The sequence below is a fragment of the Notamacropus eugenii genome, chromosome 1 (genome assembly GCF_028372415.1).
Source record: "Notamacropus eugenii isolate mMacEug1 chromosome 1, mMacEug1.pri_v2, whole genome shotgun sequence".
Taxonomy (NCBI): domain Eukaryota; kingdom Metazoa; phylum Chordata; class Mammalia; order Diprotodontia; family Macropodidae; genus Notamacropus; species Notamacropus eugenii.
Window position 1 is genome coordinate 312,867,252 of NC_092872.1, and position 25,954 is coordinate 312,893,205.

At 37.4% G+C, this 25,954-nt stretch overlaps 2 protein-coding genes across 6 annotated transcripts in view; one reads left to right on the plus strand and one right to left on the minus strand.

The window, feature by feature from the left end:
• ATP6V1D (ATPase H+ transporting V1 subunit D) overlaps positions 1-13,942 on the plus strand; it is a 20,930-nt gene extending 6,988 nt beyond the window's left edge. Inside the window, exons 4-9 of the mRNA XM_072629555.1 lie at positions 892-959; positions 3,270-3,314; positions 3,833-3,936; positions 6,535-6,601; positions 11,916-11,994; positions 13,232-13,942. Coding sequence (XP_072485656.1) covers positions 892-959; positions 3,270-3,314; positions 3,833-3,936; positions 6,535-6,601; positions 11,916-11,994; positions 13,232-13,373 — 505 coding nt within the window. The 3' untranslated portion in view covers positions 13,374-13,942. The remainder of the gene's footprint in view (positions 1-891; positions 960-3,269; positions 3,315-3,832; positions 3,937-6,534; positions 6,602-11,915; positions 11,995-13,231) is intronic.
• An 8,942-nt stretch (positions 13,943-22,884) lies between these two features.
• PALS1 (protein associated with LIN7 1, MAGUK p55 family member) overlaps positions 22,885-25,954 on the minus strand; it is a 114,314-nt gene continuing 111,244 nt past the window's right edge. For all 5 annotated transcript variants that reach the window (XM_072629548.1, XM_072629546.1, XM_072629549.1 and 2 more), the window contains exon 14: positions 22,885-24,040. In XM_072629548.1, coding sequence (XP_072485649.1) covers positions 23,864-24,040 — 177 coding nt within the window. In that variant the 3' untranslated portion in view covers positions 22,885-23,863. The remainder of the gene's footprint in view (positions 24,041-25,954) is intronic.

Consider the following 25,954-nt stretch of genomic DNA (forward strand, 5'->3'; position numbering starts at 1 on the left):
TTGTATCCTGATTCTGCTTTGAATTGACTGGGTGACAAGTTACATGTCTTATGTTTTCTAGACCTGTTTTCTCGTCTAGGGGATTTGGCCTAAAAAATGACTACATTTCTCTTAGTATTAACATGTGTCATGCTGAATACTAGACTCCATAATTTTGCAACTCTGAATACTTCTGACAGGAAAGCTACTCAGGACTGACCTTTAGGACAGATGGTATCTTGAGAATGAGTGAATAAGTGTTGAATAGAGGCATAGAATGGTAAAGGGATGGGGGGGGGGGGGGGGGCGCTTTGAAGGAACTGGAGAACTGTTATTTTATAAATACAATAATTTATATGTTTCATAAGTGGATTTGGGAATCCCACAGAGTCCTGTTGTCCTGTCTTAACAAAATTTACAGCATTTCATTTGGATAAGATTCAGGATAGAAACATGAAGCACTTATTAATTGGCTTCTTGATGACCAAATCTTGCAAGAAAAGAATAGTATAATGTAGCTTACATACCATTTACTATCAAAATATAGGTAGCATCAGAGTATTTTTCATATAGATATATCTCTTATGCAAGTGAAAATATTTTAGCTTCAGTGACATAATTATAGATGCATAATATTTACTTTACTTCCCAAATTATTTGTTATTTTTTTTTCTTGATTTAAAAAAATAATAATATTCAGTATCTATTTTCTGAAGTCTTCCCCTGGCAGGAGGGAAGATTTGTCCTCATTCTTCTGGCTGCTGTTACTCGGTGATTAATATTAAGCCCCAATCCATACTCTCATTAACAGTTTATTGTAAAAATTAGAAATATTGGGATCATGTAGGTTAATTTTTCTCATTAAAATTTAGCCAAATTAAAATAAAATTTAATGTATTTTTCCCTTTATAGTACCACTGTTATTCAGAATGTGAACAAAGCCCAAGTGAAGATCAGAGCAAAGAAAGATAATGTAGCAGGTAAGATTTATACTTTCAGAAATATCTGGAGTCAAGTTAAAATTATTTAGTTGAACTGCTTATCAAACAGACTTTTCACTTTTTACTCAGAACTAAATTCATTTCAACCAACATTTATTAAACAGTTACTATGTCGAAGGCACAGTTTTTGGCAAAGATAAAAGAGAGTCCCTTGTCTACTTTTAACTGATATGGCTATTGTTTTAGGAAATTTTTTAAAAATTTTTTTTAATTTTTTAATTTATTTAACTTTTAACATTCATTTTCACAAAATTTTGGGTTCCAGATTTTCTCCCCATTTCTCCCCTCCCCCCACCCCAAAACGCCGAGCATTCTAATTGCCCCTAACACCGATCTGCCCTCTCTTCTAACATCCCTCCCTTCCCTTGTCCCCATCTTTTCTTTTGTCCTGCAGGGCTAGATAACTTTCTGTACTCCATTACCTGTATTTCTTATTTCCTAGTAGTAAGAACAATACTCGACAGTTGTTCCTAAAACTTTGAGTTCCAACTTTTCTTCATCCCTCCCTCCCCACCCATTCCCTTTGGGAAGGCAAGCAATTCAATATAGGCCTTATCTGTGTAGTTTTGCAAATGACTTCCATAATAGTAGTGTTGTATAAGACTAACTATATTTCCCTCCATCCTATCCTGCCCCCCATTGCTTCTGTTCTCTCTTTGGATCCTGTCCCTACCCAAGAGTGTTGACTTCAAATTGCTCCCTCCTCCCACTGCTCTCCCTTCCATCATCCCCCCCACCCTGCTTATCCCCTTCTTCCCCACTTTCCTATATTATAAGATAGGTTTTCATACCAAAATGAGTGTGCATTTTATTCCTTCCTTTAGTGGAATGTGATGAGAGTAAGCTTCATGTTTTTCTCTCACCTCTGTTCTTTTTCCCTCCACTGAAAAGTCTTTTGCTTGCCTCTTTTATGAGAGATAATTTGTCCCATTCCATTTCTCCCTTCTCCCAATATATTTCTCTCTCACCCCTTAATTTCATTTTTTTAAGATATGATCCCATCCTCTTCAATTCACTCTGTGCTGTGTGTGTGTGTCTGTGTGTGTGTGTAATCCCACCAACTACCCAGATACTGAAAAGTGTCAAGAGTTATAAATGTTGTCTTTCCATGTAGGAATGTAAACAGTTCAACTTTAGTAAGTCCCTTATGACTTCTCTTTGCTGTTTACCTTTTCATGCTTCTCTTCATTCTTGTGTTTGAAGGTCAGATTTTCTTTTCAGCTCTGGTCTTTTCATCAAGAATGCTTGAAAGTCCTCTATTTCATTGAAAGATCATTTTTTCCCCTGACGTATTATACTCAGTTTTGCTGGGTAGGTGATCCTTGGTTTTAGTCCTAGTTCCTTTGACTTCTGGGAATCTGTGAGATCTCAGTTCCTCCAAGGTGACACAATCAAGCGTGTACTGGTCTGGACTCAGAGAGGGATTTTTATGCCCAGAATTTTAGCAGTTACCTCTCCACAGCCACCTGGCCTTCAGTTCCCAAGTCAGCACTGGGGGCTGATTTTCAGATAAGCTGGATGGGCAGGGCCGCCATTCAGTGTGAGGCAAAAACCAGCTCTCCCAGGGCCTCCACCCAGAGCTGAGGCAAGACTCAGCTCTTCAGTGCCCCCAGGGGTTTTTATGCTGCAACAACAAGCGGTCTGTATGGGCTGCTGTGCAGTCTCTGTGGCTGCTGCCTGCTGTTGGAGCTATGGGAAGGCCCTTCTCCCTTCCTGGCTAGCTGATAAAACCCCATCACTGATCTTTGGTGCCTGTGGGCTGAGGGATCTAAGGACCCGCTACTGTGACTGGAGATTCCGCCCCCGAGGTGTCCTCCTCCCAGAGTCTTGTCATGCTGCACAGCTTGGCCAAGGCTAGGCTGGGCTTTGTGCTCTGCTCTGCATCTGGCACAACTGACGTTTCCGTGGGCCTTTCAGGTCACCGTGGGCCTTTCAGGTCACCGTGGGCTGGAAATCTCCTCCACTCTGTTGTTCTCCGCTTCTGCTCCTCCAAAATTTGTTGAGAGTCCCTCTCTGCAGGTATTTTATGGGCTGTGGGGAGGACCCTGCCTTCTAGTCCGCCATCTTGGCTCCGCCCCCCTTTTAGGAAATTCTTTTTGGAAGGTGAAAGTCCTGTGAATATTTATGAAAAGGGAGAGCTCTCCACACTTGGTAAAAACTAATTCAAATATCCACTCCTGTGATTTTTTGAGGATTTGGTAAAAATGAAAAAGATTCCAAGATCAGTAAAGATAATTATACCTGGTTCCTAGATTATTTTTACAAATGTTAATAAACTTGTATTTGTAGGTGTCACCTTGCCAGTGTTTGAACATTATCAAGAAGGAGCTGACAGTAAGTAGTAAATTATTTATCTTTTGTTGCCTGCATACTATACAATTGGGTAATTCTGATTCTCCTAAAATGAACCCAGTTAATAGAGCAAATTGTAGGATGGAACTCCTTGGAGATGACCATCCTGTAGTTATTTTTATAATGGTGTCTGCCACAGAAAGTGATAACTGTTACTGAGCTATCTCTTTGTGTTGTCTATGCTAGGAGAGAAAAGTTTAATGTTCACTTCAACAATAGTAAGTACTATTAGTAATAGTAAGTATTGTGAAAGATGGGAGAGGGCCTTTACAAAAGGCTAATGATATCAGCCTCTTATACTCAGTTGTGTTCCTTGGAATTGAAAGGAAACCCAACTTCTCACTGAGTATATGTTTTTTGATTTGGTCACATTATAAGTTGCTAAATGTAAGCAACTCTGCCTTCTTGATATTTACTGTTATGTTCTTGGGATAGAAAATAAGAGGAAAAGCATCGATTTTTTTCTTTTTATAGTAATGCGTTTTCACTGATTATTTTAGGTTATGAGTTGACTGGTTTGGCCAGAGGTGGAGAACAACTGGCCAAACTGAAGAGGAACTATGCCAAAGCAGTGGAGCTTCTGGTGGAACTAGCATCACTGCAGGTCAGTACAGTGTCAGGAAGACTAAAAAGTCTTATTTCCAGTTGTTGAATCTTGAGCCCAAGTAGCATGTAAAGAGAGTACTTAAACTTCCTGAGAACCTGAATAAATAGGAAACAAATCTAACATCTGCTCGTTGAAGATGAAATGACTTATAAGCTGTCATCTCCAGTGTTTGCCACTGGAAAGGTATTTTACTAGTATAGTTGACAAGACATATCATATGTTAAACATAGGAAAGTGGCACCTAAAGATTACAGAATAATCACTTTGTTCTTATTAATATGTGTACATATCTTTTTACCATTGTTCCTACGTTAGTTGTCTGTTCCTCTTCTTTTTTTAAAAAATTCGTTTATGTTTATTTACCTGCTACCTTACCTCCTGTAACTTAACCTATTCCACTCCAGCAATCTCTCCCTTATCCTCCATTGCCCTAAATCTAAACGCACTTTTGTACACCCCTTTGACCTATTCTGTCTCCCTCCCCTCTAAAGATCCCTCTTTTGTCCTCTCCTTCCTCCCTGTCCCCTTAGAGTTTTATTTCTTTTTTAAATTTAGAAGACTTTTATACTCTTCTAGATGTAGATGTATTCCCACCCTTCAACCCATTCCTGATGAAAGTCAGTTTCCAGAACTAACAGCCCCCTCCCCCATCTAAATTTTCTGTATTGGTTCTTCCTCTTACTCTTTTATCTATTCTTAAAAGGTTTTACTTTTTAAAGTCATATCATACTCAGGTCTACCTATAAGCTACCTAATTACTAGTAACAATCTTACACATAGGTTTTATATTTTCCATACATAAAAGACAAACATTCTATCCTTATTTAGTCCTTGGTAAATTGATCATTGGTATGTACCTTATCTTTCTCTTGACTCTTGTATATCAAATCTTCTATTGAGTTCTGAGTGTTTTGTTTTTTTTTAACAGTCCTAAAAGTCTGACTGTTAATCATATGTCCATTTTTTCATTCAAAATCCGGCCTAGCTTTGCTGGGCATGGTATTTTCAACTGAAGACCCAGTTCTTTGCCTCTTCAATATATAGTATTCCAAGACCTGCAATCTTTTTATTGTCACCAACATTAGGTCTTATGGGATTCTAATTGTGGTACCATCATATGTAAATTGTTTTTTCTGGTTGCTTATAATATTTTGTCCTTGATCTGGGGGTTTTGGAATTTAACTATAATTCCTGTGAGTTTTCCTTGTAGAATCTCTTTCCAGTAGTGATCAGTGGATTTTTTTTTTCTATTTCTACTTTCCTCTCTTGTTCTAATGCTTCAGGACAATTTTCTTCAACTATTTCTTCTATTATTGTGTCAATACTCTTTCTTTGATCAGAACTTTCAGATAGTCCAATTCTTATGTTTCCTCTTTTTCATCTCTTCTCTAGATCCATTGTTTTTAGTGTGAGGTGTTTCATATTTTCTTCTATTTTTTCATTCTTTATATTTCGTTTTTTTATTTCTTCATCTCTTATAACTTTGCTGACTTCCCTTTACCCAATTCTGATTTCAGGAGTCTTTTTCTTCCTTTAAGATTCTAGATCTCCTTTTCTAATTGGTTGACTTTCTTGTCACAGTTTTCTTGTATTCTTCTTATTTTTTCTTTTTAGTTTTTCCTCAACCTCTCTCATTTGATTTTTAAAGTCTTTTTAAAGTTGTTCAATAAATTCTTTTTGGGCAGGTTGACCATTCGACATTACTCTTTGGCATAGAAGAGTGTTTGTTTCAGTATCCTCCTCTGAAGATGAACCCCAGTCTTCTCTATTCCCATAATAGCTCTCAATGGTTGAATTCTTTCTCCTTTTCTTGTACATTTGTGTGTGTGTGTGTGTGTGATAATTTAGTTTTTATAATCAATTACCTCTAATCCTGGGATATGGGGGATGGTGCCTCTGTGGCCTCTGTTTCTCTTCAGTTCTCCCCTCTGACCTTGAACTCAAACCAAGACCTCCAGCCTCCTATAAGTGTCCACAGCCAGCAACATCCCCACCTCACTGCTTCTGCACTCACTGGGCCTATGCTGGTTCCTTCTGGTCTGCTGCTATCAGAAGCACAGCTGGGCCTAGCATTCCTTGCAGCAGAGGTTTCCTAGATCTTCCCCAGGTCAGATGCCCAATTCCCCTCACTGTGTGTGGGGGGTGGGGGGAGTCATAAAAGTTGCTGTAGTGGGGTGGGGCTTGCTTGTTTAAGCAGCTTGCACTTTGTTAAAGTAGATCCTAGCCTGCAGGGGTTTACTCTGTATAGGGAGGAAATCTTGTCCTGGGATTTTTCTTCAGGTCTTCTCTGATTGGAGCTATTTTATCTCTTGTGGAGGAAAATCCTGAGAGTTTGAAATTTTCTGACTTACTCCACCATCTTCCCAGAATCCTCCTCTTAACATGGTTAGTTGGCTTGGTCAAAGTGATTTAATTTTAATTAAATAACGCCACAATTCTGTAAGACCCTAATGTTTATTGGAAATCTGCATTTTAAAAGCATCGTGAAAAGTATGCTTCCAGAAAAAGTTGCTCCAACATTTTGAGCTGAGCCAGATTGATTATACTGGTTATGAGCAAAAGCTTAGCTGTTTGTAATTTGTTCTCTTGTCTTAGACGTCATTTGTTACACTGGATGAGGCCATTAAAATCACGAACAGACGGGTGAATGCCATTGAGCATGGTGAGTACAAGCTGCTATAGAAGAGGCTGTTTCAAAAAAACATTGGAACCCACTCTACATACAGGGAGAATTCTCAGGGGCTTTTGTGTTTCTTTAATTCTTTATTATGTGCATATCCATTCCTTGTTCTCCATATCACTCTTCCCCCAAAGCAAAATATTGAACATTTAGTGTGCCTAAAGTCCCAGTTTTGTCCTTGTAAAATGTGTTTAATTTTTCTTTTGCCTAGGAGAAGATCCTCAAAAGCTGTGTGAAGCCTATTCAGTCAGTAAATATTTAATAAGCACTGGTGTTCCTGACACTGTGCTGAGTGCTGGAGATACAAAAAGAGGCAAAAGACAAGTAGTACAAACAATATATATACAGAATAAATAGGGAACAGTTTAGAGAGGGAAGGTATTAAGAGGGTTTGGGAAATGCTATCTGTGGAAGATGGTGCTTGGTACTTGAAAGAAACTAGAGGAACCAGTGAGTAAAGATGAGCAGGAGGAACATTCTAGGTATGCGGGGTAGCCAGAGAAATTACCTGTAACTAAGAGATGAAATGTACAGTAAGAAGGTTAATGTCACTACATCAAAGAGTAAGAGACTGGAAGTGAGGAGGGAATGTTGGTTATTTGACTAAGCCAGAGTCTTTTATATTTGATCCTGGAGGTGAAGGGGACCCACTGGAGTTTATTGAGTGTGACATGGTTAGACCTGTGCTTTAGGAAAATCACTCTGACTGCTGAATGGAGGATAGATTGGAGTGGAGGGAGATTTGAGGCAGGCAGACCCACCAGCAGACTACTGCAGCAGTCTAAACATGAGGTGATGAGGTCCTGCACCAGAGTGGTGACATTGTCAGAGGAGATAAGGGAGTATGCAACAGCTTGTATATGGAGAGTAGGGAATCCCGGATAAGTCCTACGTTTCCACTCTAAGGGACTAGGAAGATGGTGTTGCCCTCAACAGTAATAGAGGTTAAGAGGGGAAAAGGTTTTTATGAAATATGATAATGAATTCCATTTTGGACATGTTGAATTTAAGGTGGTTACTAGATATCCATTTGGAGATAAATGAAAGGCAATTGGAGATGTCAGATTGGAGGTCAGCAGAGAGGCTGGGGCAAGATAGGTAAATTTGATATTTGTTAACATAGAAAAGGCAATTACATACTTGGGAACTGATTATTTTGTTACCAGATGAAGTAGAATAGATGTAGAAGTATAGAAAAGAAGCTTGGGACAGAACCCTGTGGTATACCTATAGTTAAAAGGATGTTATTCGGGTGAAGATCCAGCAAAGAAAGAGCAGAAGGCTTCAGATAAGTAAGAGGGAATCCAGGAGAGAGTGATGTTCTTAAACCTAGAGAGAAGAGAATATCGAGGAGAGAGTGATCAATAGTGCCACAGGCTGCAGAGGTCAGAAAGAAGGAGGATTGGGAAAAGTTGTTGGATTTGGCAGTTAAGAGATCATTGATAACTTTGAAGAGAGAAGCCTAGGTGAAGTGAAGAGGTCAGAATCCATATCATAAGACTGAGAAGAGAGCAAGTGGAGAGAAAGTTGTAGATGGTCAGAGGACAGAAAAAGAAGGAGGGATGGAAGGATCAAGTTAGGGTGTTTTTGAGGATGGAACTGAGTCTGTGGGCTTGATTGCAGGTGGTAGAGAAAGATCTGATGGGGGAAACTGAAGATAAGTAGTAGGATAGGAATGAGAGAGGAGTCAGTCTGTTGGAGGTAGTGGGATAGAGTGGGATCACTCATTTATATAAAGGGATTGAGCTTGGAAAAAGAAGGAAGGCCACCTGAAGCGTTGAGACAAGGGTTGAGGAAGAGATAGTAGCAGAAGGGGCTGATAGGAGATGAGGAAAATGGAAAAAGAGGGAGCTCACAGCAGATGGCCTCAATTTTCTCTGTAAAATATGAAGCAAGATCTTCAGCTGAGAGGGGGAGAGAGTAAGGGGTAAGTTAAAGAAGTTTGAAGAGGAATGAAAAAGTTTGGAAAAGTTGCTGTGAGGAGTGGGATTGTGAGTTGGTAAGGAGATATAAAAGGATTCCCTAGCAGCAGTGAGGACCCAGTTGAGGTTTATAACATAAGTTTGTAGTGGACCCAGTTGGAACAATTGTGTGATTTTTTTTTTTTTTTGCACTTTCATTTATCAGCATGTATGTGTATAGGTGAAGGCAGTGAATTGTGGGAGCAGTCTATAAGGTGAGACTTATATCACAGTTAGTGATATAAGGAAATCAGGGACTCAAGAAAAAAGGATAATGTAGCCTTGAACTGATTGATCAGTCAAGATAGGGAAAGAGGAGGTGGGGCTAATTCAGGGGAGATGGTCTGGGAGAGAACGGAGGGGTTGAAAGATTGGAGATCACAGAGTGAACAAAGACTAGGATCTGGAGAGGGAAGGTAGAGGGAGAAGTGAAGAGCCAGTAAATTATGGTGAGATAATGGGGATTTTAGAATTCTTGAATATAGTGGTGGTGCATTTCTGATGCACCATTTCTGATGGGTGATGGCAAGATTAAGGAAATGATCATCTGTGTGTGGCTCAGGTCAGAGGGAGGAGTAGGTCATGGAAAGTTGAGGAACTGAGTGGTTAGGGTGTTTGAAGGAGAGTCAATATTAATATTAAATTAGTTAAAATACCCTATTATGAGGGCAAGTGTTGGGATAGAGAGAGATATTGTGAGCCAGATTCCAAACTTGTTGAAGCCTTGTTATGAACCCAGCAACAATTAACCAGAATTCTGATTGGGTGGTAGAGATGAATTGTACATATGCACCTAAATGTAGGAGAGATTACTGAGTGATGGAGGTAGGGGGAGAACCTGGAAGTGGCAGTGAGAGTGAGTGAGCAGAGGGGAATGAGTGAAGGTGCAGTCAGTGCTGGAAAGGGTGACCAGGGAGACTTATTAAGGAGGGAGGTCAGATTTCAGTGATTACTTGAAGATAACTATGAAGCAACTGATTTGTTTCTTTGCTGTTTGGTAGTTTTCAGTTATGGCCAACTCTTTGTAACCCATTATGAGTTTTTTTTGGCAAAGGTACTACATTGTTTGCCATTTCCTTCTCCAGTGGATTAAGGCAAACAGGTTAAGTGACTTGTCCTGTAAGTATCTGAGGCTGGCTGGATTTGAACTCAGATCTTCCTGACTCCAGGCCCAGCACTGTGAGAAGAAAAGATTTATGATGAAAGCAAGTTTGTTGTCTATGTAGTCTATATCAGTGCTCTAGAATTGTAATTGGTCAGCATTTTCAAGTCTTAGAGAGTCGTTTTTTTTTATAATGTAGTTGTTGTATAAGTTATTCCCTTGATTCTGCTCATTTCACTCTGCAGTATTTCTGAAATCATCCTTTTCATAATTTCTAATGGCATAATAGAATTCCATTATTTTCATATACTGCAGTTGGTGTGTGTGTGTTCTTTTTCTTTTCCTTTGATTTCTGTGGCCTACTACTAGTTCCACTGGTTCAAAGGCTGTAGTCCAGATTGCTTTCCAGAGTAATTGGACGAGTTCACAACTTCTCCACCAATACATTATTGTGCCCATTTTCCCAATATGGACTAAAATAGTTTTTTTTCATCTTTGCCAGTTTGCTGGGTCTGAAGTAAAACCTTGGGGTTGTTCTGATTTGCATTCCTCTTAATCATTTAGAGTATTCTTTCATACGTGGAATAGTTTTCAGTTCTTCTGAGAACTCTTGTTCATATCCCTTGACAGCTTATTTGTTAGGAAATGATTTTTGTTCATATATGTTATTTTTCTGTACATCACCGATGTTAAACCCTTACTTGAGATGATTGATGCAAAGGTCCCCCTGACCCCCAGTGCTTGTTGGTCCTTTTCAGTTTAGATGAATTAGTTTTGTTTGTGCAAAAGTTTTTCAGTTTCATGTAATCAAAATTTTTGCAAAAAGCAATTGTACTTCTATTTCTTTTTTGGTTTTTAACCCCTCTCTAAACTTTGAAAAGGTAAATGTCTTGTTTCTCCTCATGTTTCTCTGAATTCTTTATGTTCATCATTTCTTAGGGTTAAATAATATACCATTATATTTATGTACTTTAGTTTTCCCACATTTCCCCAAATTATGGTCATGAAAATTTTGGCATCTGTGGATGGAATCTTTTTTTCTCTACTTCTGGGGATGAATGGGGATGAAATATGCCTAGCAGAAAGAGTCAAAGAGTATGGACATTTTGTTTTATTTATTAGTATCTTCACTGTTTGGTAGGAACAATAATTCTTACTCCCATCCAAGATAGATTTGTTTTTCCTTAAAAAGCATTAAAATTTTTCTTGAGACTTAATTGGTTTAGGGGACTACATTACTTCCTGGTAACCTGAGTACAAATTTACATGAAAAACTCCATGGTCTATAATATGATTCTTTGCAAACCACCATGAGCAACTCAGATGCAGGCGATCTGCTTAACTGATCCAGTTAACTGATTCCAGTATCCTTGATGCATATCTTTATTAAATAATGTTTTCCTCCTTTGGCTAAAGAAATCTTTTTGTTAACTGTGGAATGACCTATGAGTCTCATTTCATTCTGGTTTTGAAACTAAATGATTAGAGAACTCATCTGAGTCATGCCCAGCCTGAAACAGTTCTTACAACAAAGAGTGTAAAAGGGAAAATGCTGTTTCAATAAAAGTGGGCGGCAAGGTACCTTCTCATATCTCTTCTCTAGGGCCAAGCTTCTTCTTTAGAAATTTCTCAGCATTCAGTTTAAATTTTTCTTTTTGTTCTTTCCATTTGCATTTTTACCATTTATATCTATTGTTTTGCTAGTTCTGTTATTTTACTTTGCATCATTCCTTAGACTTCCAGTATTACTGTATTCATGATAACCATTTTCAGTCAATGGGCATCTACTTCATTTCTTATGAAAAGTGCTGCTGTAAATTTTTTGTTTTGTATGTTGGTTTTGGGGGGTATTTTTTATTTTTTTGTCACCGACTTCCTTGGGGTATGTGCCTAGCCATGTAATTTTGAAACAATGGATACGGGCATTTAAGTTGCTTTGCATAACAGTAAATGTTTTCTAGAATTAAATTTCAACTTATTTTCTTATTTGATTGCTTGGTCTTTACATGGCCTTTTAAGGAAATCAAAGCTTTTACTTTGAATTTTCCTAGGTCTTTCCTATGTAGGGAGATGAGTGAACTGATAGAAAAGTGATTTGCATGTATTAGAATGAATTTATCTCCTTAACTTACTTTTTTTTATATCAAGGAGTCAATTATTGTAACGTAGCATCAGCATTTACTGAAAGAGGATGTGCAGATGGTCTGCTTTACTGTGTCTTTTATTGCTCTAGTGATCATTCCCCGGATTGAACGTACGCTTACTTACATCATCACGGAACTGGACGAACGAGAACGTGAAGAGTTTTATAGGTGTGTTGGGCTTGGCACTCAGTGACCGGGGACATGACTACTAATAATATTTGCTGCTATATTGACGTTGCCTGTTTAGCCCTTTCACTTGTCTTTGACTTGCTCAATAGCATAAGGATATCATTGAAAACATGAACTCTTATTTTGAAGGTTGGTGTGCTTCCTTAGAAGTCTCTTATAACTTGAGTGGTGCCCTAGGAGACTAGAGAGGGAGGGCTAGGTTTGGAGCCACGGCTCCATCTGCACATCTGGGGTCTTGCTCTTGCTTGTCCTTGAGCAAGTCACTTCCCAGCTGGAAAATGAGGTAATCAGACAAGGTGACCGGTGTGTACTCCTCCAGCTCTAAACTATCACCTTGTCACTGGTAAGAAGTTGAAAATGCTTTCAGGTGCAATTTTCACTTTAAAATCACTAAAATGAAGGGAGGGGAGAACAGCAGTGGAGGACCAGTCAGTTACATATTATCGTATGTATCCTGGGGAAAGTACTATGTACTGTGGAACAGGGAGATAAAACTGTACCTAAAACAATTTATGAACAGCACCATCAGTTATGTAAGAAATCTGAGGAAGTGAAGATGAGTGAAGGCAGGTGATGGGGGAGGCAGCAGCACAGGAAGAGCTTTGAAGATGCTAAAGTTTTTTTGACAGTGTAGATGTATTAGTAGTGCATCCTTGCCATTATTAGATACTTTTAAAACTATAATATTTGGGCAAATGAACCGTGAACTTGAATCGGAGATAATCTTTATTTCAATATACTTTTGACTTTGTTTACTTTCTTATTATTTTAAAATTTTATGAGAATGGGTCCATTGGTTTCTTCAGGCTGCTAAAGGGATTTATAAAAACTTAATAATAAAAGTAAAATTTATAGTAACAAATTTATAATTTTTTTTAAAGGTTAAGAACTACTAAGTTTAAGGACTGGGCTGATTGGACTCATGATCTAGAATTTTAATAAATATCTAAATTTTGGGTGGCCTATTAGAGACCTCTAGTTAATATGTTTAGGGTTTAATTCAGGACTTTCCTAAGTGAATGTTAGAAACTTCTGCTGAAATTATCATTATTATCATTATTTTAAATTAAAATAATAGCCTAGGATTATTTCTGCGTGTTTATCATCCTTGTTAGAGAATGGGGGGAGGAGGGAGGGAGAGGAAGCAGTTTGTTGTAGCACTACTCTCTCTTTTAGTTGTTGAGTAGCTTCTGGAAAAACTCTCCTTACTCTCCAGGTTAAAGAAAATACAGGAGAAGAAGAAGGTTCTCAAAGAGAAAACAGAGAAAGAATTGGAGTTACGGAAAGCATCTGGAGAAGTGTTGGAGCCTGCTAATCTATTGGCCGAAGAGAAAGATGAAGATCTTCTGTTTGAATAGCCCTTCCTATTCTGTAGTCTTCTTTGAGACCTTGGTCTTGTGATTTTCTTATAATACATGGTATCCAGGTTGTATATGTAATGGGGCTATTTGTTATAGCCCACGAGTTCCACTAGTTGATATTAAGTTATTGGGATTATTTGGAGAGATCATGATTATATCAGTCATTTGTAGGACCTACTGCTATTCAGTGGTAATTGACCAGCCTAGGAACCTGTAGAACTATGACCTATTGTTATTCCTCCCCTTCTGGGCCTGTGTATATAAGCAGAGTTGTGGTGTGTTATGCTTTAATCATATTTGAAAAACATCCCTTTGAAAATAGCAGTGATTCATGCTGATGTATAGCCTGACTCCTATATATACAGCCATTGTTTCCATCTACTTTCAGCCTCTGCTTTTGTCACCATGGTGCTTCAATCTAGTATTGTGTAAATAACTTCACATCTTTTTTTCTTGCATGGCTGGTCTCAGTCCTATGGAAGAAGACTTTCCCCTCCATTATGGAAGAAATTCTGCCAATTCCTATGTAAATGTAGTATAAGCAGAGTAAAAGAATTTAAAAATGACTTATGTTATTTGCTGTTGTTCTGATGCCTTGTTCCACTTGGAACATAGTATAATAATGTTATGCAAAACTATCCAAAGTTTTGTTGATGACTTGTTTTTTATGCCAATGATTTTTGAATATACACACACACACACACGCGCACACACACACATCCCTGACTTATATTACCTTATAACACAAATAATTAACTGATACAGCAGCTGTTTCTGATAGCATATACCCCAATCTGAAGCCTTAATCTACCTCTTAAGAAGAAGTGTTTCATCATTTAAGAATATGGGACAAAAATTGGTCATTACATAGTTAATCATAATTCTGCTGCCTTTTCACTGTTATGGTTGCCGTTTTCTGGTTATTTTTATTCTGCATCATGTCTTAATTCACTTAATAATCTGCCTCACATAGAGGTTCTCTAGTTCAGTTCTCTTCTTTTACACATGAGAAGACTGAGGTATAGAGAATTACTAATTTCCCATAGTAACAAAGATGGTAAGGGGCAGGGCTGGGGTTTGAACACAGGTCCTGTGTTCTAAGCTAAGCACTCTTCCCTCAATATGACCTCAGTGTCTTTTATGGTACAGTAATACTCTGTTACTCTCCATATTTTTTGCAGGGGTTTGGACCTGTGATTTTGTAGATTTAGGAAACTCTGGGTGGAAAAGCTTCCTCTAACGGTGCAGATCTGCAGTTAAGAGCATTGAAATGACCTAAGGGAACTTAGGTTACCTTCTCAGCTTTACACAAATGGCAGCATTCCATCTTGAAAAGGGGATCTGAGTTGAAAACTCAAGAATTATTTTACTTTATATTTTTATTATTTAGGAGAATGCCTGTTTGGAGTAGAAGGTATTCTCAGAAATTGCAAAATTTAAGTAACAGAATCCTTGAAAATTAGATTGGATAATGATAAATGATTCCAAGAACAATTAAAAAGACTGGGGAAAAAAATCAGAAATGTAAAATATCTCCTGTCAAAAATAGCTAACTGGTATAACAGGTAAAGGAGAGATCTAAGAATCATCAGACTACCTATAACCTACAAAACTTAACCGTTAAAAGTCTAAAAAATTATGGGCAAAAAAATATAAAATATTCACAGGTCACCCCCTGAAAGAAACTCCAAAATGGAAACTACAGTTCTTTAAAATCAAGAACTTTATACTCCAGAAGGACAAAAGATAAATGCTTAAAACTCATTTGACAAAACAATTTTATAGGGGGGAAAGGACCTTCAATGATAATTTCTAAGTATTCTCGATGAAAAGACCAGAGCCGAGTGAAATGTAGACATGACTTGAGAACCCTAAGAAGAAAAATACATTCAAGCAATTTGAAGGGATTATAGAGTGAAGTATTTCAAGAAAGGGGAAAAGAAATAAACATCCCTTAAGAGGAACAAAAATAAAAGAGGAGGAAGGGGTTAGAACTTACTATTTCACATTAGTGAGAAAAGACTACAGAAATGGAGAAAGAGGGCGGGGAATGGACATAAATCTTACCTATCAGAACTGGTCAAAACAAGAATTGAATACACAGGTAAACATGGTGTCAGGCTGTGTTCACAGACTGGGTGAAATGACTACTTCATGTAGATGAGCTTGTATACTCCCCTCAATATCATCATTGCAAAGAACAAGAGAAGTACAAAAAGAAAGGATGGAGCAAAATAGACAAGATACATATTGTTTACAAGAAAAGTTGAGCAGATGGAGTAAATCTATTATGCTTCAAGTGAATTAAAAAAGGGGGCATAGTATTTAACCAATTAAACTTGATTTTAAAAGATTAATAAGGAAACCATTTAAAGGCACTGCAGCCAATTGAATTAGTGTAATTACTACATAAAACCCCCAATGGTTTTGTAACTAAATACTTAAAAAGTATATAGGAAAAAAATAGGCAGTAAAGTTATAATAGTTGGGAGATCTCAGTGCACCCTTTTATGTTACATAAATCTAACCATAGATAAGCCAGGAAGATCCAGGTAGGCTTTTACAAAAGTTACATATTCCTGGCAATTACTGCATGGGGACAGAAAGATACATGTAATTTGTGAGCTGTGTATGGTACATTTACAAAAACTAGGGCATAAAACCAACGCATTTAGAAAAACATTAAATATGATCAATCTTAATGCAATAACAATTCTTTTGAAAAAGGGTCTTTGAAGAAAAGCTTACAAATTAATTGTAAACTAAATAATCTTAAGGAATTTTAGGGTCAAGGAACAGAAAATATTGTCATGGAAAACAATAAGGAAAAAACACCAAAACTGTAGGAATGCAGTCAAAGCAAGGCTAAAGGGAAAATTTAATGGTCTAACCATTTTCACCAACATAAAAAGGAAAGAACATGTTTTTTAGGCAGGCACCTAAAAATCAAAAGCTAAAAAACCAACAAATTTTAAACTTTAAAACAGCAAATTAGGAATTGTGCAAAGCAAAGAAAGATTAACAAAATTGAAAACATAATAACATGTCACAAGATGAAACATTTGGTACTCAGTCACATACTTCAAGTTTTTCTAGGATGATGTGTTTGCCCTGTCAACTTGCCATTAGTGCCTGACATTTTTGAGATTGTTGTTATGGATACAGTCTGCCCATGATACAGTTTGTCTCAACTGAAACCAATTGACCTATGTGAAACTTGGAACTTAGACTTTAAACCTCAGTGATGCATTGCAAGAAGAAAACTACTCTCAAACATGCTTTACGGGGGCTTTATTCCTACCTACCCAGTTAACACTTTTACATTAAAAGAAAGCTCATCCATTTAACTATTGCATGTTAGTAACTTTCTGAGCAATTCAGAGATGCACCATGTTGATGATGTCTTAAAAAGCTTTTCCCGTCTTTTCATGCTTATGTTTGTCCTTCGTTGCTGAAGACCATGCCATCAGAGAAATGATGACATGACTTGCACTTGACATTGTTTTGAGTGAGGGAGGGCTGTGCAGGTCACCAGCCTCACTTCTCCTTCAGAGCCCATCTGAATCCAGTGGCCAGATATTTATCAGGATGACTGGAGATGACCCAGTTGGGGTTGTGACTTGCCCAAGGTCACACAGCTAGTGAGTGTCAAGTGTCTGAGGTGAGATTTGAACTCAGGTCCACCTGACTCTTGCACTGGTGCTCTATACACCAATATCACCTAGCTGCCTTTGAGGGCACATAATGGCAAGGCAGATGATAAAATCCAAGGGCAAGTCTAGATATAGATATTAAGTGACTTTTCCCCTTCTCATATGTGTGAAAAATGGGGCAGCTAGGTGGTGCAGTGGATAAAGCACCAGTGATAAACAGAATACTAAACATAAGTTTTCCAAATGGACTAATCACATGTTAAATGTTTTTTTATTGAAAAATTATGATGACAACAATAAAACCATTGACTGAAAACACATGAATAGTATATGATATTGCACTGTGATTACAAAGAAGCTAAAATCCGTTTGAAGAAAAGATAAGACATTCCAGAGCAAACAGCATCCCTTTAGTTGGATTAGTAGTCATACAAACAATCCACTAAAACAACAACAGAAAGAAAAACCATTCTCTTTCATCAGAACCCTGCCATGCCTCCCCAAGATTCTCCCATAAGGTTGTTGAATTTTTTGATGACATTTTGTTATCTTATAAATATGGAGATAAATGCTCCTTAAACCAGAATATTCTTTGAATTTGTTATTCCAGTAGTGGGAATAGGTTTGCACTGAATCATTCACATATTCTTAATTCCTATTATGAATAATGGCACATAGCTATGAGTCAGCTGGTTGGGATCGAGGGCAGTGTGTTGCTGTGGAACTTTTTTTTTGTGTGTGCACAATTAAGTGGCCCACAGAGGCATCCAAACCATGGACTTTGGCCTCATTAGCACCCAAGTGAGTTATCAGAAGGGACATAATTTTTAGAGAAATCTGATGCTTGGTGGATGACAACTGTATGTGTTAAATGTTTTTGAATGACATAGCTAAATTACAATTAGGATTTTAAATACCAAATTTTAAGTAGAAATTAAATGTAATAAGAATGATCTTTGTGATATTTAACATGTTCTAGAATACAAATGGGTAATAACTAGTGACATTTCATAGGAAATGGAACTGGAGTTTAGGCTACCCTCTCAGTGCTCCCAAGATATCCAGATGGGTCATTTAACCCCGTAGGGAAATAAGAAGGTTGGGCTGATCTCTAAGGTCCTAATATTTATTCTGAAGAAAGTCCACAGATATTTATTAACTTAGTAAGATTTTTTTTTTTAGAGTATGGGGTGTTGTTTGTATTTAATGCTGTTGATTGATGTGCAAACTTAATTGCTTAAGCATTTTAATAATGTACATGGGTTAAGAGTTTAAATATTTGGTATAGCCCTTTTATACTAGATGGCCTTGCTTGAGGTCCCTTTTATCACCCTGTGAATTTACCAAGCACTTCTGTATAAACTTTCACTTGATTGGCATGACAGCCCTGAAATAGTTCAGTGCTAGGGGTGGAGCTGCACCTTGTGGTGCTATTGCTGACCCTGCCCCCCAGGAGCTGGAGTATGAACTAGGGGCCAGGCAGGTGCAGGGGTCGTTGACCTTGTGTGGGGAAGAGGGGAAGATTAAATTTGCATAATGTGAATTTATGTAAAGTGAGATATTTCTCTCTCCCTGCCCCCATGCTTATAACTTCCCATAACTTTATTGGGCAAATTACATTGAGGGGCAATTTTAAGAGATCAGAATGGACAACCATTGAGGTGGGGTGGCAAATATGGCTCCATTGATATGTCTTGAACACACATATATGCCAGGTTTATGACAAAATTTAGAATCCTAGAAAGTGTTAAGTAGCTCTGTTATTTCTGTTATATAGTCACCACTGAGAGTCCAACTACAATTTGGTGGTCTTCATCCACTATTATAAACGGTGAACCCTATGGTTGCTGATTTGTTGTTTACTTACATTGTGAGAGGCTCTTTTTCAGTTTTCATCCTTCTTGATATCTCTAACATGGGACACTGTTGACCATCATCTTCTAGGTATGTGGACTCCTTAATTACCTAGATTCTTATTTTTGTGACAGTGCTCTCTCAGGGTTTTCCAGTTAGTACTCCTCAGGCTTCCTTGCTGGACAATCAACCATGTTCTAACTAACCCTAATCAGGAATAGGTTCTGTCTCTTTTTATGGGCTCTATCTTGTCAGTTTTTTTTGCTTCCATGAGCTCATTTCTTTCTGTATATTGTGCCAGATAAAGCAAGACATCCTAAATTCTAGTCCCACATTACCAACTGCTATTGGACATCTCCAAAAGGGTGTCTCAAATTCAACGTGTCAAAAAGGAACATCATTGTCCCTGGCCCTCCTCCTCTAAACCATTCACACATACAGCTGCCAAAAGAATCCTCCTAAAGCAAAAGTGTTCCTTTCCCGTATTTCCTTATTCAAGAATCTTCAGTGGCTCCCTACATATAGCCTTTAGGATTTAAACACATCTCAGGACTTAAAGGTCTTCATGATCTGGCTCTGATCTATTATTCCTGTGTTATTTATACATACCTAAAATGCACTCTGCCTCTTTGAATCTCCAGTTTTCTTCAAGTTTCTACTCATATGCCATCTGTTCCTCAAAATTATATACATGCACGCGCACACACACACACACACACACACACACACACACACACACACACACACACACACACACACACACACACACACTCTTCTCTGCTCTACCCTTGAGGGCAAGGAACAATTTTTTTGTTTTTATCTCCTCTGTTGTTGTTCAGCTGTTCAGTCATGTCTGACTTTTCATGACTCCATATAATGACTTTGCCATTTTCTTGGCAAAGTTACTGGAATGGTTTGCTACGTCCTTCTCCAGTGTATTAGGCAAAGAGAATTTAAGTGACTTGCCAGGGTCACACAGCTAGAGGCTGGATTTGAACTAAGGTCTTCCTGACTTCAGGCTCTATACACTAAACCATCTAGTTGCCTATCTTTGTAGCCTTAGTGTACCTATCAAAGCTCCTTGAACAGAGTAAGTTTCTTAATAAATGCTTGGATTGGCTGTTGGACATAAGTCCTTGTCTCTAGAATCCCTTCTGCAGCCCCAATTTGTCTAAAAATAGCCCTTTACACTTGGTTTTGATAGTACCTGGACTTCCCTTATTCCCAAATCTAGTTTGACTGTACAACCCACTAGCTTAATTTTGACAGTTCAGATGCTGTCACTGTACTTGCAGTCATTGGTTGGTTTTTCTTACCCTCTTGTGGTATGTACAAAGGTATCCATGACACAGCTGTTGAGTTTATCATGTCTTTTTCTTTTTTTTGCTATAATCCCTAATTATAGGAATAATAGTATAGCTAAAAACCTAGATTGGGTAGATAAATCAAATTTTTAGGAAAGATTACCTTTCTATAAAGCATTTTTGCAAACTCAGAAGACCTTCCTGAGAGGAGACATTTACAATGAAAAGTATTTCAGAAGGAAGTTGTTTTTAGGCTCCTTCCTTGGTTCTGCAAGTTAAAAGGATGAGCTTTTTGAACTAGGGGCTAATGTTATTAGAACAAGGTATGCTACCACCTTCTGTCAATTTGGGGGAAAAAAAGAAAAGTAAGGCTTTAATTGTCCAATTCCTGGCCACTGGGGAAAACACAAATGTACAAAGCTGAAAATCAGGTGGCCTTCAGAAGTGTGTACTATCTAGAACTTTTAAAATCTACTCCAGCGCTCTTAGTTACATGTACTAAATGAACTGAATTTAGCAAAAGACACAAAAACAAACACTCAAGATCCTTAATAAATATGATTATTACAGTGATTTTTTTATTTGCAATCTAGAAATATAATTTTACATATTTTTACATTATGGTGTTGTGCACTTTATGACATTTCATAAAATACACGGTGCAGGTATAAGATAGAAAAGTATAAAGTGGGGTTAACCATAGGTCTCAGGAAAACTACCTTTGTTAAAGGCTAAAGTCCCTGGGGTTCATATTGTGAAAAGTTACATTCATATTAATACTTGTTAATGCTGTCATTAGTGAGGGAGGGGAGAAATCCAGATACTAAATTTTCATGGAAATCAAACCTGGATTTATCAAAATATCAAAAATTTCCCTCCTGTTTCAGTTTGAGATTAAAGTTATGACCTATTAAAAATTTTGTATAGGAAACATTTCTTACAGTAATATATATAACTGGGATCCAAGGTACATTTTTCTCTTAAAAAAATAGAGGGTTCTCAATTCTCATACAAGGGAATTCAAATCAGAACTATAGCACAAAAAAGACTGGAAATGAAGTTTGGACAGACTTATTTGGACAGACTGTTTTAATCAAGTGTGCACATTCTGATTTGCAGTTTGACTTCTCTCTTTCTCATCACTTGCCTAAGAAGAGTGAGAAAATCAACATATGTTTAACAACAGTTTTCATATCCTTAATGCGCTGAAAACAAATTAAGAAGTGGATGGAGAAAGCCTCTGGGGACGACTACACCTGCAATACTCACCAACCATTTGGCGAGAGAAAGAATGCGGGATATAGAAAACATGAGGACTTAAGTGGGACAGAAGTGTTTTGTCAGGTACTTCTAAAAGTATACCTAAGCTGGTGTAGCATGGGAAGAGTAGAGAGCAGGCGTGCCCCTTTATGCAAAGATTCTATTCATTCAGCTCCAGTGCAGCTGCAACACACACACATAGGGCGATTGTAAACTATAATGTTCGTTCTACACGTGATAAAGCTGCACAAGCACCAGTCTAACTTTAAAATGCATGGTATGCATTCAGCTATCCTTTTAATCCTCAGAGAAAATAACCATCAAAATGTTAACGCCAGCTTAACAAACAGTTGTCATAGTAAAGCAGACCATATAATCTCCACCTTTTATTCCTGAGAACAAAGTAAAACTGCAGAGATTTGGAAAGCTAAGTGCAAAGTAAAAAAATCCTTGATTTGTGCCCTCAAAATCAATGAGAGCTTCCTTTTCATTCCAACTCCTTAGGCAACATATTAGCTGGAGTATCTCAGACTTAATGAGAAAAGGACTTATCACATCCCTTAACAAGAGAAATATTAATTTCATACTAAGGAAAAATATTTTTAAAAATTATTTCCATGCATTATATCTTTCCAGTCAACTTAGAGGATCTTCAAATTTGAACCAAAAAAAAAAAAAAAAACCAATGTAGACTACCTAGAGTTTTCTAGTACAGGTAACGTAAAGCAAAGAGAAAAACTGAGTGTATACACAAGACAGTGTGACAAACCATTACAATCTTAACAGCTTATGTTAAATTAAGCTACAAGTCAACTTCATTCCAGTGTTTAGTTTTGGGAACGAGGAAATATTGCAGCGAAAGTTACTAAGAAGGAAAATTAACATTCACATTTTATGTTTTGTCCTCTCCTTTACCTCTTCACTTGAATCACATACTACCACCTCCTAAAGAATAAAGAGACTAAAAAACCACCTTTCCATCCCAATGGTAGTGTTGTAAAGATGGGCAGCTACAGAGTAAGCTTTAAGATTAAGTCATACAAACTCCAGATGTAGCCTGCAGTGGCATTCTGGTCTCAAGAGGCAGAACCTGCTAGGACAAAATTCATATTTCTGTACATTTAATAATTTTTCCAATGCCGTTTTCCTAAAGTGCTATCAAATGACTTTCAGGTCTTCCTTTCCTTCTGATCTCAAAGTCAACTTTTACAGTATTTCACCAGGATTTACCTAATTTTACTCCAATATTGAGTAAGTGGATGAAAATCATTGCTTGATTAAATATTAGTTTACAGTATAGCAGCTACATTCAGCAATCATAGCTCCAGTTTCTTACCCATAACAGTCACAAGAAATGCTATGCTCATATATTAAAATAAGACATTATCTAGTAACTCAGTATCCTCATATTTTCTTAAAAAAATAAAGTTACTTGCATTATGAGGAAGAAATCCATTTTATTAAAAAATCACATTTCATATGAACATCTTCCATAATAATGTAACTTATTTTATCTGTTGTACTACAGACCAGAGAAAGGAAGAAGTTCTTAAATCAGTTGGTATATAATTTAAAGGGAAAAGAGAGGTGCATAAAATATTCACACTTAAAAGACCAGCTATATGGTGTCTTTCATTGGACCCAAGCTTGATGAATGTGAAGTTTAATGTACAAAGTCTGTTCTGAAAAGATGGAAGTCTGAAATATTTACAATATAAACATTAGCCGAATTACAGTGCTATCAAAACGGAATCTAGTTTATGATAAAATATTATATGCTTTAGAATGAATTCAAACCTAACAGAGTTGAACCAGACCAAAGTAGCATATCTTTTTAATAGAAAATAAAATTAAATAGTGTATTTTTGTCTTTTTTTTTTTTTTTTTAAAGAAAGCACTTCTGATGACAAAAACCAGTTTTTTGGGCAAATGATGTCCTGCCCTGTAGTTGATAGCCATATTCTGAAATGACCAAAGATTCCACAAGGTAAATTCTTTTAAGTGTTAAATAACATCACTATTTTAACTATGTGACATGGACTGTATTTTATATATATATATATATACATATACATGTATGCACACGTACTACATTTTATGGAAATGTGATTGGATAGAAAACATTTAGTTATTATGTAAAAACAGGACTGAAAGATTTTTATGATTAAAATGGGATTGCTTTTGTTTGAAACTTAAACTTATAATCAAAAAATGAATAAGGAATCCCTAGAAAGACTCTTCACAAACAGCTAGAAGACCTTCTCCCAATCATATTAACATAAGAGATACAAAAACAGAGGTATAAGGACACTGTTGGCCACCTAATACTCAAGTCTCATTAAAGTATGGAGGCAATTTTCCTTGTTGGCAGTTTGCCAGAGAAAAGTACAATCATGCTATGGAATGATTTTTTTTTTCACCTTAGCCAGGTGGATGGCACCCACTGAGGTTCAGTATCAAGTTTGTTAATTAATCGAAGCAACTCCTGATATGCCTTATCAAGATCTGAATTCACAATTGCGGTGTCAAAGTAGTGGCCATTATTCTGCTCCATCTCTCTGGTCTTCTCAATGATGTCTCTCAGTTCTTCTGGCTGAAAGGGAAAAATGAAAACATGGAGATTTTATCCATTCCCTAAGAAGCAGAATGCACCCAATTGAAAAAGATGTCATCCCACATGAGTATAAGAGCAATGGTTTATAACCTATGATATAAAACCTGATGATATATACAGATTATTTTTTCTCATGTCCTCATTCTCCTTGACCTCTCTCTGGCATCAGCTAATCGAATGTTCCTTTCTTGAAACTCTCATCCCAACTATTACTATAAACGTTTCCCCAAAGTTCAGTTGTCAGTTTTTGTGGAAAAGCATATAAAGTGCATGCTACCTGCCAAACACTGCATTAAAGAAATACAAAGAGAAAAATGAGAGTAAAAGAGCTCATGAATCAACTCATGAAAACAGAAGAGTTCAACTGCAGGACTGGTGGAAGAACCTAGTGGTCCTTAGTGCTCAGAAGGGTAGAAGCCAATGCCCAAGAAACTGGAAGGCGCAGTGTTAGGGCAATGATAAGGCCTTGGCATTTGCCATCTTACTAAATGGATTGTGCTTGGGGACTCTGTCTTTGACAAAGGGTGAGCAACCATATCTCTCCTGCACACAAAGGTATGGGCCAATAATCTTTGGAAAGGGGAGATCCTAGTAGGATTTGGATGGGCAGGGAGTAGCAGCAGCCATCAGGGCACAGAATCCACAAATCTGGCTGCTTCTACCCTTTAGGGCCAAGTGAGCTCTTGTGATTTTGACTCTACATATTTCCCCTCAGAAAAACCATCTACTCTTACAACTTCCACATATAGTTTATATTCCAGTTCCCAAATCTACCTTTCTCACTGCTGAGATGTGTATTTCCAAATGTGACTGACCATCAGATGTCGTGGTTGTTACCTCTAACTCAGTATGTGCAAAAATGGATGTATGTATCCCTGTCTCCTCCAAAAGAGTATTCTAGAATTACTTGAATGTTCTGCCAATAGTATAAATGTTTTTTCTCTTAGATGACCAAAGAATCATCTTTGATTCCTCCTCTTCATTCCCACCAACTCAATTACTATGCCTTCTCTATATTTCATAAATCTATGCCACTTTTCATTCTCACTGCTACGATCATTATTCAGGCTCTCATTACTAATTGCCTGGGCTATTGTTTAAGACTCCTCTTTGGTCTACCCACCCCAATTCACTTTATTTGAGTACAAAATTAATATTCTTTAAGGCACACCTGTGATCAATTTACCACATTGTTCTAAAACTTCAAATACCCAAGTTTTCCAGTGAATCAAGTTTGGAATTCACTGGCCTGATACTTATGGCTCTTCGTCTATCCCCTACTTACTTTCCCTACTGTAATACCACTGCTCCACTTTACAGGCACCATATTCAACCCCAAAATCACTACTCATGTTCACAACACATTTCCAGCTCCATGTTCATATTGTTCCTTTCACACAGGATACTCTCCAGTTTTATCTTATTTGTTGAAATTTGACCCATCTATCAAGGAGTGGGTCAAACATCACAGATTCCTCTTGAACCTGCTCTGGTAAAAATGATGTCTCTCTTGAACTAATTTATGATCACTCACTCAACAAGCATTTATTAAACACTATATTTCAGGCACTGTGCAAAACTAACCCCTGACTTCAAGGAGCTCAAAGTCTAAGCAGAACACAACATGTATATAACTAGAAACATACAAGACATATACATATATATATATAGTAGATGGAATATAATCAGACAGGAGAAGGGATTAGCAATTGGGAGACTTGGGGGAGACAGGAGGAATGAGATAGGGAAAGGACTGCTTAAAAACGTGGGATCTGTGCTGAATCTTGAAGTCAAGGAAGCTAACATGTGGAGGTAAGTGACCAGATTACTATAGGCAAGAGTAACAGCCACTACAAAGGCACAGGATAAGAAATGAAGTGCCACTGAGGTAAG